Source organism: Schistocerca cancellata, chromosome 8, assembly GCF_023864275.1.
Source record: "Schistocerca cancellata isolate TAMUIC-IGC-003103 chromosome 8, iqSchCanc2.1, whole genome shotgun sequence".
NCBI lineage: Eukaryota > Metazoa > Arthropoda > Insecta > Orthoptera > Acrididae > Schistocerca > Schistocerca cancellata.
Window position 1 is genome coordinate 416,601,378 of NC_064633.1, and position 16,013 is coordinate 416,617,390.

The window sequence follows — 16,013 nt, forward strand, 5'->3', positions numbered from 1 at the left end:
TAATTCCCACAATATCTGTCTGCAACCTATCTATTTGCCCTTTGAAATTAAGGGATCTAAAGTTCCATGCTCCAGTCCATAATAGCCAATTTTGTTCTTCCAATAACAACATCCTTCTGACCAGTCCTCGCCTGGAGATCACAGTGAGGGACTCGTTTACCTCCAGAATATTTTACCAAGATGGTGACATCATCATTTAACCATAGAGTAGAGTTGCATGCCCTCGGGAAAAATTACCGCCGTAGTTTAACCTTGCTTTCAGTTGTTCACAGTATCAGCACAGTATGCTCTTTTTGGTTGCTGTTACAAGGCCCAGGTCAGTGAATCATCCAGACTGTTGACTCCGGACAACTACTGGAAAGGCTGCTGCCCCTCTTCAGGAACCATACACTTATCAACTAGAAATTATTTCCATTTCTTTTAAAGCTTTCATTATCTACCAGTACCTTTAACTCACAAGGGTTTTGATCAAATTATATGCTTGGCTGCATATTTTGTTCATTTCTATCCAAGAGCAATATTAAGCTGTGGATAATAAGGCTATTTTCATTCCTGGTGTTAGACACTATCTGATCAAACGTATTCGAACACCTATTAGTGGACATTAATATTGGGCATGTCCACATTTTGCCATTATGATAGTTTAAACTCTGCAACGGGCGACTTTCAATGAGGTGTCCAAATATCTGTGGAGCACATTCTTCCTCAAGAGCTGAAACGCGAGATGGTAGTCATGGCAGACACTGGTGTTTGGAGCAAATCTGACATTCTGATTCATCCCAATGTTCCATTGTGTTCAGGTCAGGACTCTGGGCAGGCTAGTCCATTTCAGGAATGTTATTGTCCCCAAACCATTGCCTCACAGATGCTGCTTTATAACAGGGAGTATTTTCATGCTGTCCTTCCTTCCACCACCAGCTTCTCTAAGCTATCAAGATGGGAGTTAATCTCATAACATATTCTCAACTCCTGTAATCATCCTGGCCTAAATCTCAGGTAACCCACTGACCCTGCACCCCCTATCCAACAGCTTCCCCCTCCTCTGTCCTGTCACACCCTCCCAATTCACGTTCCCAGGTTGATTCCAGTGTGCGACGCTCCCCACCGGCTCCTACTGGTGTGCTTTTCATGACTAGCCCATATACCTGCCACCCCTCCTCCTGCATTCCTAGGTAGCAAACCGACTGTTTCCCTACAAGCCACTAGCCACCCACCCTCAGTCCCTCTCTACCCTCAATGCAAGCAGTCCACCTGCTGAGAAACGAAGTGTCGGCACTGCTAGTCCAACCGGCACCATATTGGGGCAGAGGTGTGTGTGTGTGTGTGTGTGTGTGTGTGTGTGTGTGTGTGTGTGTGTTTTACTCTAGCTCTAGGGGTCTTCTTTATGGCTATTATGGACTGGAGCATGGAACTTTAGATTCCTTAATTTCAAAGGGCAAATAGATAGGTTGCAGATAGATATTGTGGGAATTACCGAAGTTCGGTAGCAGGTGGAACAAAACTTCTGGTCAAGTGACTACTGCCTAATTTACACTCTACAAGAATTTTCCTACAAAACAAATTATTATTTCTTTCCTTTTGCCAGATAGGTGACACCATGGACCAGAATCACCCCACACTGCAGCAACTGAGCTATATGCCCTGACAGGGCTTTGATTATGTATCATCATGCCTGGAAATGAGGGGCATTCCATCTCAGACCCTTCCAACCATTCCTGAAGTGGTATTCTACCACCCACCCAATCTTCACGACATCTTGGTCCCTCCCCAAGTCACTCCAATCCCCAACCTCTTGACATAGGGGTTCTATCTCAGACCCAGGTGCAAGACCTGCCAAATACAAGATCCCAGCACATCCTATGCCGAGTTGTCACAGGGTTACCCTATTACATCAGAAGCAGAGCCCCATGTAAAAGCAGCCATGTAATATACCACCTGCATTGAAATCACTGCACAGCATTTTACATGGGCACGTCCAATCTGCTGTCCACCAGAATGAATGACCAGTGCCTAATTGTGGCCAAGAACAAAGTTGGCCTGCCAGTGACACAAAAGACTACTGAGAACAAGATGCTTAAGTTCAAGGGCTGTTTGACAACTCATATCATATGGATTGTTCCCCTTCCACACCCACTTTTCTGAACTATGCAGATCGGAGATGTCCATGTAACACATCCTTTGCTCCCATAATCCTCCTGGCCTCTACCTCCACTGACCCATAGCCTCTACCCAACAGTTTCACCCTCTGTCTTATCACCCCATAACAATCCACATCATCTTCATCGAGCATCATACCTCAGTGGCTCTGGTACCTGTGTGTCACATGCCTAGCCTGTACACCAGCCACCATCCTATCCTGCATGCCTCCTGCCTCCCTCTGAGCTGCTAGCTATCTGTCCTCAACCCCTCCTCATGCTTAAGCCTCTTGCTTCCTCTACTGATCCCAACCTACAAAAGCCCCACCATCAGTCCACTTGCTGAACAGCAACCTTGGCGTTATGTGTCCAGCTAGCACAATGTACACTATGTGATCAAAAGTATCTGGACACCTGGCTGAAAATGACTTACAAGTTCATGGTGCCCTCCATCTGTAATGTTGGAATTCAATATCATGTTGGCCCACCCTTAGCTTTTATGACAGCTTCAACTCTCACAGGCATACGTCCAATCAGGTGCTGGAAGGTTTCTTGGGGAATGGCAGTCCATTCTTCACGGAGTGCTGCACTGAGGAGAAGTATCGATGTCGGTCAGTGAGGTCTAGCACAAAGTCGGTGTTCTGAAACTTCCTAAACGTGTTCTATAGGATTCACGTCAGGACGCTGTGCAAGCCAGTTCATTACAGGGATGTTATTGTCATGTAACCACTCTGCCACAGGCCGTGCCTTTTGAATATGTGCTCAATCGTGTTGAAAGATGCAATCGCCACCCCCGAATTGCTCTTCAACAGTGGGAAGCAAGAGGGTGCTTAAAACATCAATGTAAGCCCATGCTGTGATAGTGCCATACAAAACAACAAGGATGCAAGGCCCCTCCATTAAAAACAAGACCACACCATAACAGCACCACCTCCAAATTTTACTGTTGCACTACACACATTGGCAGGTGATGTTCACCGGGAATTTGCCATACCCACACCCTGCCATTGGATTGTCGCATTGTGTACCATGATTCGTCACTCCAGACAAAGTTTTTCCACTGTTCAATCATCCCATGTTTACACTCCTTACGCCAATCGAGGCGTCATTTAGCATTCACCAACGTGATGTGTGGCTTATGAACAGCCGCGCGACCAAGAAATCCAAGTTTTCTTACCTCCCACCTAACTACTACAGTATTTGCAGCGGATCCTGATGCAGTTTGGAATTCCAGTGTGATGGTCTGGATACATGTGCGCTGTTACACATTATGACCCTCTTCAACTGTAAGCTGTCCCTGTCAGTCAACAGACAAGGTTGGCCTGTACGCCTTTGTGCTGTTCATGCCCCTTCACATTTCCACTTCACTATCCCATTGGAAACAGTGGACCTAGGGATGTTTAAGAGTGTGGAAATTTCGCATAGAGATGTATGATGCAAGTGACACCCAATCACCTGACCACGTTCAAAGTCCATGAGTGCTGCGGAGCACCCCATTCTGCTCTCTCATGATGTATAATGACTACTGAGGTCACTAATATGGAGTACCTGGCAGTAGGTGGCAGCACAATGCACCTAATATGAAAAACATATGTTTTTTGGGGGTGTCCGGATACTTCTGATCACATAGCGTAGGTGCACAATTGCGTATAAAATTTATTCTGAACCCTAGAAATGGATGCACAGTTTACATCAAAATGATATTTACTTCTTATATTACTGTTACGAATTTTTCAGTTTATCCTACATTTACTTTCATTATTAGCATGACATATCTTTAGGGAGGAAATTTCAGTTAAATTGTCACAATATAAGCCTTAAAAATAATTTTCATGAAAACTTTGATCCTTATGTAGGGTTAATAATGGAGTTATGTATCACAGTGGTAAGATATTCGACAAAATAGATATTATAAAAACAAACTCCCATTTAACACAAAGCAAATACGTGGGAATCACAAGTAGTTCAAAGTAAACTTAAAAACATGTCTCACTGGTCACCTTTTCCACAAATTATCTGAATATCCAGACTCAGGGACTGAAAAGTTACGTTAGTTATAGTGTAATCTGAGTACTGGTTGTAAAGTGTCATGAGAAGTGGTAATTTAGTGTAAACAAGGCTAACCATTTATTGTTGTAAGTAAATATTTTCTTCGAACATTATAATCAAGTAATCAGTAACAGATACACTGCAGCTGTACGGTATAACTGAGAGGGCAACAACATTTTTCAAAGTAGCACATTTTAATTTATTTGATTAAATTTAGCTAACATAAACAGCATTAAATAGTAAAGTGGTAGCTTATTGTACAGTACACACATTAAGTTTCTACGCTTTTCTTGTCTTTTGTTAATGTATGTGTTGACAGATTCCACATCCCTGAGGGTTCTCCTTCTCAATGGGATCTATGGAATGAATTGAATGAATGAATGGCCAATAAAATAAATGAGGAGTATGAGGGAAACAGTTCCTCATTGTACATCTATACTCTGCAAACCCTCGTGAGGTACATGGCAGAGGGTACATCCGATTGTACAAGTTATTAGGGTTTCTTTCTGTTCCATTCTCATAATGAGCACAGGAAGAAAGATTGTTTGAATGCCTCTGTGCGTAAGTAATTATTCTTCTCTTACTCTCACAATCCCTACGTGAAATTTTTTTAATAGACTTTCTCAGGACACTATACGTTTATCTTCTAGAGTCTTCCATTTCAGTTCCTTCAGTAACTCTGTGATATTCTCCCATGGATTAAATAAACCTGTGACCATTCATGCTGCCCTTCTCTGTAAACATTCAATATCCCCTGTTAGCCCTACTTGGCACTGGTTCCACACACTTCAGCAATATTCTAGGGTAGGTTGCATGAGTAAATTGTAAGCAATCTCCTGTGTAGATTGATTGCACTTGCCCAGAATTCTACCAATAAATGAAAGGCTTCCACCTGCTTTACCCACAACTGAGCCTATGTGATCATTACACCAGATAGTTGTACGAGTTGGCCAATTCCAGCAGTGACTCACTGATATTACAGTCATAGGATACTATGTCTCTTCATTTTGTGAAGTGCACAATTTTAAATTCCTAAACATTTAAAGCAAGCTGCCAATCTCTGCACCACTCTGAAATCTCATTACGTCCAACTGAGTATTTATGCAGCTTCTTTCAGATAGTATTTCATTATAGATAAATGCATCATCTGCAAAAAGCCTGATGTTACTATTAACATTGTCTGCAAGGTTATTAATATACAATGAGAATAGCAATGATCCCAACACATTTCCCTTGGGTACACCCAAGTTACTTCTATATCTGACAATGACTCTCCATTCAAGACAACAAGCTGTGTCCTCCCTACCAGAAAGTCCTCAGCCCAGTCACAAATTTCACTTGATACCACATATGATCAAACTTTTGACAATAAGTGCAGATGTGATACCAAGTCAAATGCTTTTCAGAAATCAAGAAATACTGCATCTACCCTATTTCCTTGAGCCAAAGTTTTCAGTGTATTAAGTGAGAAAAGTGCAAATTGGGTTTCACATGATCAATATTTTTGGAATCCATGCTGGTTGGCACAGTTTTTAGGAAATAATCTGACTCTTAGCTACAATAAAACACCATATGTTCAACTGCATGTATGCAATGATTTTAGAAATGACATTATGATCCTTTATAACAGTGGTGTGGTTGATGAGGTGGAAGACATCACATTTCTGCGATCGAAGTTAGGCGAAAAACACTGACGTAAGGTTCCAATTATATCCTGTAGAAGCTATGTAAAGCTACGACTATAATTAGAATTTTTTTCTATACCAGTGAATACGGGTTGGTTAAGCTTGCTTACCAAACATATTTTCATTCCTTGAAAACAAATGGAACCAAGTTTCGGGGCAACTTCATTCAGACAAAAATGGTATTTTCAGTACAAGACATACCATTTTTTAAACCATATTTTAGGTATTATTTGATAACCTATATGTTCTTTCCTGACACTGCAGTACACTTAGAATACAGAGGGACATTCAATACTAGTGACTGGCTTGGATAAGTGATATGGGAAATGTGCAACAAATAGTGTAAACAACATGACAACAATAACATCACATCAGAGAGATTTTTTTTTTAATGGGGTAAGTTACAATAAGTCATACTTCAGTCCGTCACCACAACCACGTATTCTGCCTTCACATCCATTGGCTTTGCCAACTCACAACCAAACTGCCACTTTCCAGCCTAAGCTAGATTCTTGGGCTAAGCTACTGCTTAGTCTGCTTTCTTTTTTTTTTAAAAAAAAAAAAAAAAAAACAATAGTATCTTATCTTATCTTAGACACACACACACACACACACACACACACACACACACACACACACGGACAGAGATATCCATAGCTTTGATAATACTAAGAATTAAAAGGATTTTCTGGTACCGTTACAGTATAAGCATACTCAAAATCAGACCAGAGTGCAGATCTGAGGTAGATGAAGGAATATGTCTTCGCCTATGGCATGAATTACTGCTTAGCATCCATTTTCAATAGGTATCCAAAATAATTAATGATGATTTGCAACAAACTATACAATTCCAAGAATAAATCTACTACTAATCTGTAGAAGATTATAAAAGGTGAAATAAACTGGGGTTGTTACTTAAAAGAATGAAATTTATGGTATAATGTTTTTGTTATGATGGTAAAAGATTGCTATTTGATCTAGTCATCTTTCCTTTGGTTCTTCTCAAGCAGATCATTCAAGATATATCCTCAGCTGGGAAATAAAAACACCTCTCGCCAATAAGTTTCCCATATCTTTAATTTGAAACTAATATGTTATACAGTCATATTATTATTATTACTGCTGTTCATGTTCCTCATAGTGTTGCAGATTTCCTGTGTGAGAAATAAAGAAAATAAACAAGAAAACCTGGAAAGAAGGTCTAAACTTGGAAGGAATAAGTCTAACACACCTTGGGAAGAAAGAAAACAACTCAAAATCAGGTGTTGACTTTTGCTGATGACTTTACTCTTCTAGTCAGAGACTGGAAGGATGTTCAAAGATTGCTGGAGATCTTGCATGAAATCACTGGAAAATGCTTCTCAAAGTCTCATATGAAAATTCAGAATAAATGCAACAAAGACACCAAGGGGAAAAATAATTGGTGGTGAAGAAGTTGGGAAGATTAAAAGGGCAGACAAATTGAAATACTTAGGAAAACAGATGCAAAATAAGAGCCACAAAAATAGGCCTTGCTTACAAATTAACATAGAATAGGTACAACAACAGAGTGATAGGTCTATGTATATATATATATAATATATTAGATATTCTATACTTCAGAGTGTCTCAGTTTGAATAAAAAAAAGGCACATGGAAGAACCTGAAAGAGGGAAAGGAGAATCCTCAGACCAAATTTAGAAGGAGAAAAAAGTCTTCAACAACAATATGTATTAATTAAGACTGATAGTTTTGATCTGTTCCCGGTACTATATAAACACGCATCCTGCATGATGCATAGTAATGAATGGCAACTTTATGTCACCAAGATTCAATTATACTATGGTCATGGGTTTCATAAAGGAGTCCAACTTCAGATATGTGCAACCTGACAATAAGCATGGGCTGTTAACAAGTATCATTACTGTTTGTGTTTATTAAAAGAATAGTTGACCATGCACTGGATAGATATAAACCCAGAAGAACAGTTTACAACAGGAGAGAACCTCCATGGTACACAGTCGCTGTAAAGAAACTTCTAAAAAAACAGATATCACTGCATAATATGCATAAAACAAAGCATAGGGCTATAGACAAACAGATGCTGAATGAAACACATTTGACTGTCATGAGAGCCATGCCTGATGCTTTCAAGGACTACCACAGCAAAATATTGTCAATCGACATTTCACAAAATCCAAATAAATTCTAGTTGTATGTAAAGGCAGTTAGTGGCACCAAAGTTAGGAACTGAAATTGAGGGCAGCAAAATAAAAGCTGAAATGCTTAACTCCATTTTCAAATGTTCGTTTACAAAGGAAAAACTAGAAGAATTTCCCCAATTTAATCCTCGTACCACTGAAAAGATGAATGAAATAAATATTACTGGCAGTGGTGTTGAGAAACAGCTAAAATCATTAAAACTGAACAAAGCTCCAAACCCTGATGGAAACCCTCACATTCTATACTTAATTTGTGGCCAAGTTAGCCCCTCTTCCAACTACCATCTATTGTACATCCCTGGAACAAAAAACTGAACCCAGTTCTTTGAAAAAAGAGCACAAGTCACACCTGTCTACAAGTTTAGTAGAAGTGATCCAAAAAAACTACTATCCAACACCCTTGACATCAATTTGTTATGGGGTCTTAGAACACATTCTGAGCTCAAACATAAAGAGGTATCTTGAACAGAATGACCTCCTCAGTGCCACCCACCATGGATTTCGAAAATATTGATTACGTGTGATCGAACTTTTTCACATGACACACTGAAAGCTTTGGAGCAAGGCAACCAGGAACATGCAGTGTTTCCTGACTTCTCGAAAGCATTTGATTCCATACCACACCTACGCTTTAGTCAAAAGTGCTATCATATGGACTATCAAGTGAAATTTGTGACTAGAATGAGGACTTTTTGGTAGGGAGGACACAGCATGATATCTGGAATGGAGAGTTACCGTCAGATGTAGAAGTAACTTTCGTTGTGCCCCAGGGAAGTGTGTTGGGACCCTTGCTGTTCACGTTGTGTATTAATGACCTTACATGCAATGTTAATAGTAAAATCAGGCTTTTTGCAGATGATGCCATTATCTACAATGGAGTACACTCTAAAAGATGCTGTATAAATATTCAGTCAGATCTTGATAAGATTTCAACATGGTGCGGAGACTGACAGCTTGGTATAAATGTTCAGAAATGTAAAATTTTACACTTCATTAAATGAAAAATTTTAGTATCCTATGACTATAATATCAATGAGTCACTGTTGGAATCAGTCAATTCATTCAAATACCTGGGTGTAGCACTTTATAGGGATACGAAATGGAATGATCACATAGGCTCAGTCGTTGGTAAAGCAGGTGGTAGAATACTGGGGAAGTGCGATTAGTCTACAAAAGAGACTGCTTACAAGTCACTCTTGCAACCAGTTCTACAATACTGCTCAAGTGGTGGGACCTGTACAGGTCAACTGATCAATGGATACACCCAGTCAGCTTTGACTAATGACGTCATAGTTTATTCTTAGATATTAATGCCTTTATTTTTGAGTAATAGATAGTACATCGCTTATCTTCCGTTGTGTGGCATCATCATCGTAACCTGAAATAAATGCATGTGTTTTTAAAAGACATGGCTAAACATTGATACGATTTTTGTTGCTTGTATTAATGTAAATCATTTGTTCATTCCAATTCATTTGGCACTTATTTTCATTCTTAGCAAGTTTGAGATATTTTGAAGAACTGGTTTTCATTCTGGACAGTTCTGTAAGTACGGGTTTATCTGTCTTAACTGCAGTACGGGATATAAATTTAACACTTGTCGCTTTTTTCACCTTTACTAGTACTAGTATTACTACGATATTTTTCAGTCGACACTAGTATTATAAATGGCAAAATGAGTACATATGAAAAATTTGTATCCCATACTTCAGTTGATCTATTAGGTCAACTGAAGAGAAGGATACTAGTGCTAGTAAAGAAGAAAAAAGTGACATATGTAACATTGGAATGTTTTGCCTCATCTGATCTACGAAAATAGTATCCTGTTCTTCAGTTGACCTATATACGTATGTCGCTATTTTTTGCCTTCGCTAGAGAAGGCAAAAAGACCAACATACATAATATTTGTATCTCATACTTCAGGTGAATTATATAGGTCAACTGAAGAATAGGGTGTTAGCGAAGGCAAAAGGCTCCAAATATGTAAAATTTGCATCCCATACTTAAGTGGACATATACAGGTCAACTTAAGAATAGGATACTACTGCTAGCGAAGATGGAAAAACCAATATACATAACATTGACATCATCTACCGTATCCTTTTCTTCAGTTGAGCTATACAATTCAACTGAAGAGCAGGATGCTAGTGCTACCGAAGTTGGAAAAAAGCTACATGCGAAAAACTTGTATCCTGTTCTTCAGCTGACCTACATAGTTTAACTGAAGTACAGTATACAAGTTTTTCGCCTTCGCTAGCACTAGTATCCTATTCTTCAGATGCTTCTCACCATACACTGGAAATGCTGAGTCACAGAAAGGCACAACACAAAAACTGTCAAAGTCCGCTTTCGACCAACAAGGCCTTTGTCAAAAATAGACAAGACACACAAAACACGCGATGACAGTCTCTGGCAGCTTGAGCCTGACTCAGCATCTCCACTATATTGTGACGGGGGATATTGAACATCTACAGGGAAGGGAAGCAAGAATGGTCACAGGTTTGTTTAATCCGTGGCAAAGTGACTCAGGGATACTGAAGGAACTGAAAGACTCCTGAAGACAGACGTAAACTATCCTAAGGAAGTCCTTTGTAAAGTTTCAAGAACTGGCTTTAAATTATATAGGCTACTACAAACTCCTACGTATCACTCACACAGGAATCGTGAGGGTAAGATTAGAATAATGGCTGAACGCACTGATGCGTTCAAACAATCATTCTTTCCGCGCTCCATACGTGAATGGAACCGGAAGAAACCCTAATAACTGGTACCATGGGTCATAGCCTCTGTCATGTACCTCAGGTGGATTGCAGAGAGTAGATGGAGGCAACACAAATAAACGGCCAAGTGTGTTGAATGCGCACACGACAAAACCTTTATTACAGCAATGTGTTTCACACTCCGCTAAACGTAAAGTGAAATTCTTAAACTGTGCTGTAGACATCAGTTCTGTTCCCACTGCTCGTTTATTGATACTAACATTTTTTTTAGATTCTTGAATAATAATACTAATAATATTGAAAAATTTGCGGTCTGTAATGTAGTCGACACTGAATGACATTAACGCTGAAGTTATGTCTGAAGGTTCTCCACCTACGTTTAGATCCTTGTCATAACCTATACTTATGTAGCTATCAGTGTTATCTAAGTTACATACCAGCAATTCATAGTAAATATTTTTAGCAATCTTGTTTCTCCTTGCATAACGAATGTTTTCTGAATTCAGTTACAGCAAATATAGGCCACGCTTGCGTCCTTTAACTGATACATGGAACACAAGTCTAAAAAAATATCCTGCTGTACGTGTGCCGACGTACTTCGCCACTACTTCGCTATTAGCAGAATGTTTCAATGTTTATCACGTTACATAATACGTGACACCGAATTATTGATTAGTATACTTAAACTTATTTACGTCACTATATTCATCTGTCGCTACTATCAAAACAATATGATCCTTCCCTATTATTGTCATTCTATTACATTATTGTCTCTGGAGTAGAGCCGTCGTATAGATCGCAGGAGATGTTGATTTGTTTATCAGGTGTCGGGTGATTTGTAAGTTGTGAAATAGTGTAATATAATTGCAGTTAATGTAATTAAATGTCATAGGAACAAGTTCTTTTATATAATTATTTATAAAAAAGAAACCACGTAAGTCTCGAAGGAAGGAACCTTACATTACGTGGCAGTGTAGCAGTTAAACAACTGTTTGTTGCTGATTGGCTTGGTTCACACCGGTCTTGTGAGGCGTGTAGGGTGCTATAAGCAGGAAATGGTAGTAGTTGTTTACGTGATTCCAATTTAGCCACCGCGACATAAACGGATATTAAATTAGAGACACAGTTTGGATGCATTTGCAGAGATATATGCTCAGAATTTTGGCGTGAGGAAGATTATACGGTTAAACGTTAGGTAATGGGATTAAAACTATCACATGATTGTGTGTGTGTGTGTGTGTGTGTGTGTGGACAAAATATAGTTTTACAAAATACATATATCATTTCTTAAAGATTACCCACATTTAACCAAACAATAAATTTTAGCCCTAGTTTTGTTAGAGGATATTTTTTCTGTTTGCAGTAAATCAAAGTTATTACGTAAGGAATGCTGTTGACTGGTTTCGACGGAAAATTCACATGCGTGTGTCCTTCTTCAAAAGTGAGCTTGCTTACACCTTGTTATGTTCGTGAATCACTTGTCTGACAACAAAGACATCGAACATGCTCGTTGCCGAGAGGCTGTAAAGCGCAAGTTGAAGTCCGTGTAATCGTCATAGCTCTTGTCATCTTACCGAATCGGATATACCAGAAACTTATTTCTTGTTTTCGTCGATGGCGTACCCATAGGTTAGCTAGTTGCAGTCCTGTAAATATTAGCCAATTCTTGCCACATCATTGTAGATATAGGCGTAAGTGTGTGATCAAAACCTGACCAAACGTGCAGTAGGCCAATCACACACTGCAGTTTTCCTCAGTTGGTTGGCAGGCACTGGTAAGAATGTTTCTCAGTATAACACAGTGTGAGTTAAATGTTAGAGTATTCTCTAAACAGTGTAGCTCATTTAGCCAGACCTTAATAAGAATTGTTCTACAAAGATTTTTAACTTTCATCAATGGTTCACAAATGAAACTTTTTGGCACTTTACAAAATCAAAAAAATGTATTTGAGTGCTACAATATGAGTTAGTTACAATTGGAATCAGTGAGGTTGTACAAAAGCCTACGTGCATCAATTTGCAGTGTTGTAAAATGGTATTACCATCTAGGCTCAATCACATGTGAAACAGTTGGGAGACTTCAGTTCATTGGTAAGATACTGGTGAAATTTTTACACAGGAGAGTGCTTAGAAAACACTTGGACGTCCTGTCCATAATATTGTTTAAGTGTTTGGGGACCCATTCCAGATGGGTGTAGTAGTTACTTAAAATAAATGAAGTAGTGGCAGAAGGCCCCTGAATGATTACAGATCTGTTTGAATCACAGTAGAGTGTCACTGCAATGCTGAAAAAATTCAGATGGTAGGTGCTAGAAAATGCCATCTATTTTATGAAAATGTACCTACTTACAAAGTTATGAGGAACAATATTAAGTGAGATATCAGGAAACATATGATAACCTTCCCCCCCACCCCACCCCCTTTATGTACCACTTCCATAGCAGACAAGATTTCACTGATTGCATCTTGTGTAGACATTTTTAAGCACTAGCTCTTCCCACACTCCATATTACTACGCAAAGGGGAGTACCCGTCCTTTGTAGTCTGCAGTAGTGTAGATGTACTTAGAAAAACAGTGAGTACATTGCTGATACCATCTTATTTATGCAGTTATAATGTTCTTCCATCTTCTGGACAGCAAATAGCCTATTTTGTGTAATTGAGGATTTCACAACATGTAAAATTTTCATCCATGTATCGTACCCACCGATATAAACAAGTTGAAGTTCAAACATTATTCTATTTAAAATGTTCACTATTGAAACTCTTCATTGCTACAGATTCCTCAATATTGCAATTCCTTTAAATGCACCATATCACTAATGACACATAAGAAACATACCAGCAGCATGCAGTCTGGTAAGTGTTTACAAAAAAAGGTTTATTGAAACATTCAGATTGTTTGAACACACATTGTTGAAATACTATGCACAGATGTATATAACATATATAGGCCTTTGTTTCTACTACATTTTAGAAATGTTGACAAGTGAGATAGTTTGTTGCAGTTCTCAAGGCTGAATTTTACTGTTCTGTGGAACTAAATTTGGTAGGTTGTTACTGCTTGTATTATATATGGTAAATGAAAACCCTGATCAGTTTTTAGCCGAAGATTTCATCTGTATTCTTGATATACTATTGTATGTGTTGTACAGATAACACTAGTCTAATGACCATGGCTTACACTGAATACATTTATTAGTGTCAATATTTTTACATTAAGTACAGTAGGGCCTAAGCTCTTAAATCCATACAGAAGTAAACAAAGGTCGAAAATATTTATCACAAATTAATTGTTTGGCCTACTGTATTAGTTGTGATTGGACAGAACTGGTATCTTTAGTGCAAGACTTTATTGGGTGAGGATGGGGAAGGAAATTGGTAATTTTCTTTACAATAGTGCCATCACCATCATTCACATTAAATGGAGTAGGAAAACAAAAACCCTAACACAGGCTGGTTAGACAGTGATTTGCCTTCTAATTCTAAATGAGAGTGCAGTGTCATAATTACTCAGTAATTTGTGTTTAAAGCCACTGGTCCGCTGTGCTTGGTCTATTAGATTAACACATCCATCCATTTCAATATGGTAGGCTATTCAAAATTTATTTTTTATTGCTTTGTGTAATTATTACTCATTTTGTGTAAAATAAGTAAAATTCAGATTTCGAAAATTTCCATTGTGATTTGAAAGATACATAATTACAATTGTAGTTTACTTGTGGGAAAACTTTTGAGTTGTGCAGTTTTGAAGAGTCCTTGTACCATTCCATTCTTTTGTCCAGTAAAACAGCTGTAGGGGCTACAGTTTTCCATTGAGCGAAATGGCTCTGTGGCTAGGCACTGGACTTGGGAGGAGCAGTGCTCAAATTCTTGTTCGGTCATCCAGAATTAGATTTTTCTATAATTTTTGTCTTACTCACTGGAACAGATGCCTGACTGGTTCCTATGAAAGGGACATTGCTGATAGCTTTCCCATACTAGATTGTGCTCTGTCAGTAATGACAGCAGTGTTTTCAGAACATTAGATCCTAATGTTCCACAAATGTTGTTCTTCTTCAGTGACTCGTTTCTCATCTTAGTGTAGCAACTGCTCTTCTGAAGCATGCTGATTTGGCAATTCAGTTTTATCCTAACATTTATTTGCTATGTGAGAGATGCACGTCATCCATCTGTAGCACTTTCAAAATGGAAAAAATATCTTACATACTATATACTAATTAGATTTTAATAACTGCCAGCCCTGGTTTGTCAGTGACTTAATCTAGCAGACTTAAGCTCACATGGCAGTTTTTGTTGATGTGGTATACCTGAAAAAAATATTGGCATATGCAACACCACTAGACATTTCTCACTCTCACACTGTGTATGAATTTTCTTGTTTCTTGCTGTACACACTACACTATTTCTGGTATGTGTTTTCTTGATAGGATTGGGAGGGATAAAGCTAACAAAACTGAGAACAATTGTTTATAACTCGCAAAAATTTGAAAGACATTGAGAGTGCATGTATCACTAAACAGACTGCTTTCTCAGCTTTCCGGAGGTATATGTCATGCCATCTACTAACAGAGAAGAAACACTACTAAGACCGTTTCATAGCAGGCGATGTAATAACAGACTTGAAACCTGTGGCCAGTTGTGAGCAGGCTGTATAAGCCAGTGGGTTAATAAGACAATCACCAATAAGGCGTTAATAATATTTCTGTAACCTTCACTCGCATTTTCGCTGTTTTTTATATTTGACTTATACGTACAGTATTCATTGATTGTGACTGAAACGATAGTTTTTCTGTTGTAGTTTTCATAGTAAAATTTTTGACAAGTAGGCCTCCATTTAATATGTGCAAGTTGCTTATGGTAATTTTTATATTTTAGTAAGTTTATTATTACTTACGTTAGTCATTTGTTTTCAGATAAGTAAACCATGAGGCTTAAACTGTATCACTCTTCTTACATCTACATTTGTGCACTTGTTTTTGTGTGCCTGTGGACACAGTGCAGGTTTGAAGACATAGATGATGACGATGCTGTGGTGACCACAGAAGAAATAGTACCGGTAAGTCAGTGGTTTTTCATATAAAATTAAAATAGTTTATATTAAATTATATTACTTGTATTCTACAAATGGCAGGAGATTGGTCTTTGGAATATGGGAAAAGTTAAAGGTGTACATTTAAGTGCAGCCATAATCTGTGGATCTGATGATGAGTTTATGTAAAAA

General features: G+C 38.4%; 2 protein-coding genes across 6 annotated transcripts in view; one reads left to right on the top strand and one right to left on the bottom strand.

Moving 5' to 3' along the window:
* LOC126095231 (putative neutral sphingomyelinase) overlaps window positions 1–11,545 on the bottom strand; it is a 117,039-nt gene extending 105,494 nt beyond the window's left edge. The window contains exon 1 of the mRNA XM_049909977.1: window positions 11,228–11,545. Within this exon, the coding sequence (XP_049765934.1) occupies window positions 11,228–11,274 (47 nt within the window). The 5' untranslated portion in view covers window positions 11,275–11,545. The remainder of the gene's footprint in view (window positions 1–11,227) is intronic.
* Window positions 11,546–11,548: 3 nt separating this feature from the next.
* The window catches only part of LOC126095230 (calnexin), a 70,860-nt gene continuing 66,395 nt past the window's right edge, over window positions 11,549–16,013 (top strand). Inside the window, exons 1-2 of one of the 5 annotated variants that reach the window (XM_049909975.1) lie at window positions 11,549–11,628; window positions 15,706–15,848. In XM_049909975.1, the coding sequence (XP_049765932.1) occupies window positions 15,717–15,848 (132 nt within the window). In that variant the 5' untranslated portion in view covers window positions 11,549–11,628; window positions 15,706–15,716. Of the gene's footprint in view, window positions 11,629–11,696; window positions 11,986–12,165; window positions 12,565–15,705; window positions 15,849–16,013 lie in introns of those variants that run through there. The other 4 variants (XM_049909976.1, XM_049909974.1, XM_049909973.1 and 1 more) reach the window with 4 other exon arrangements.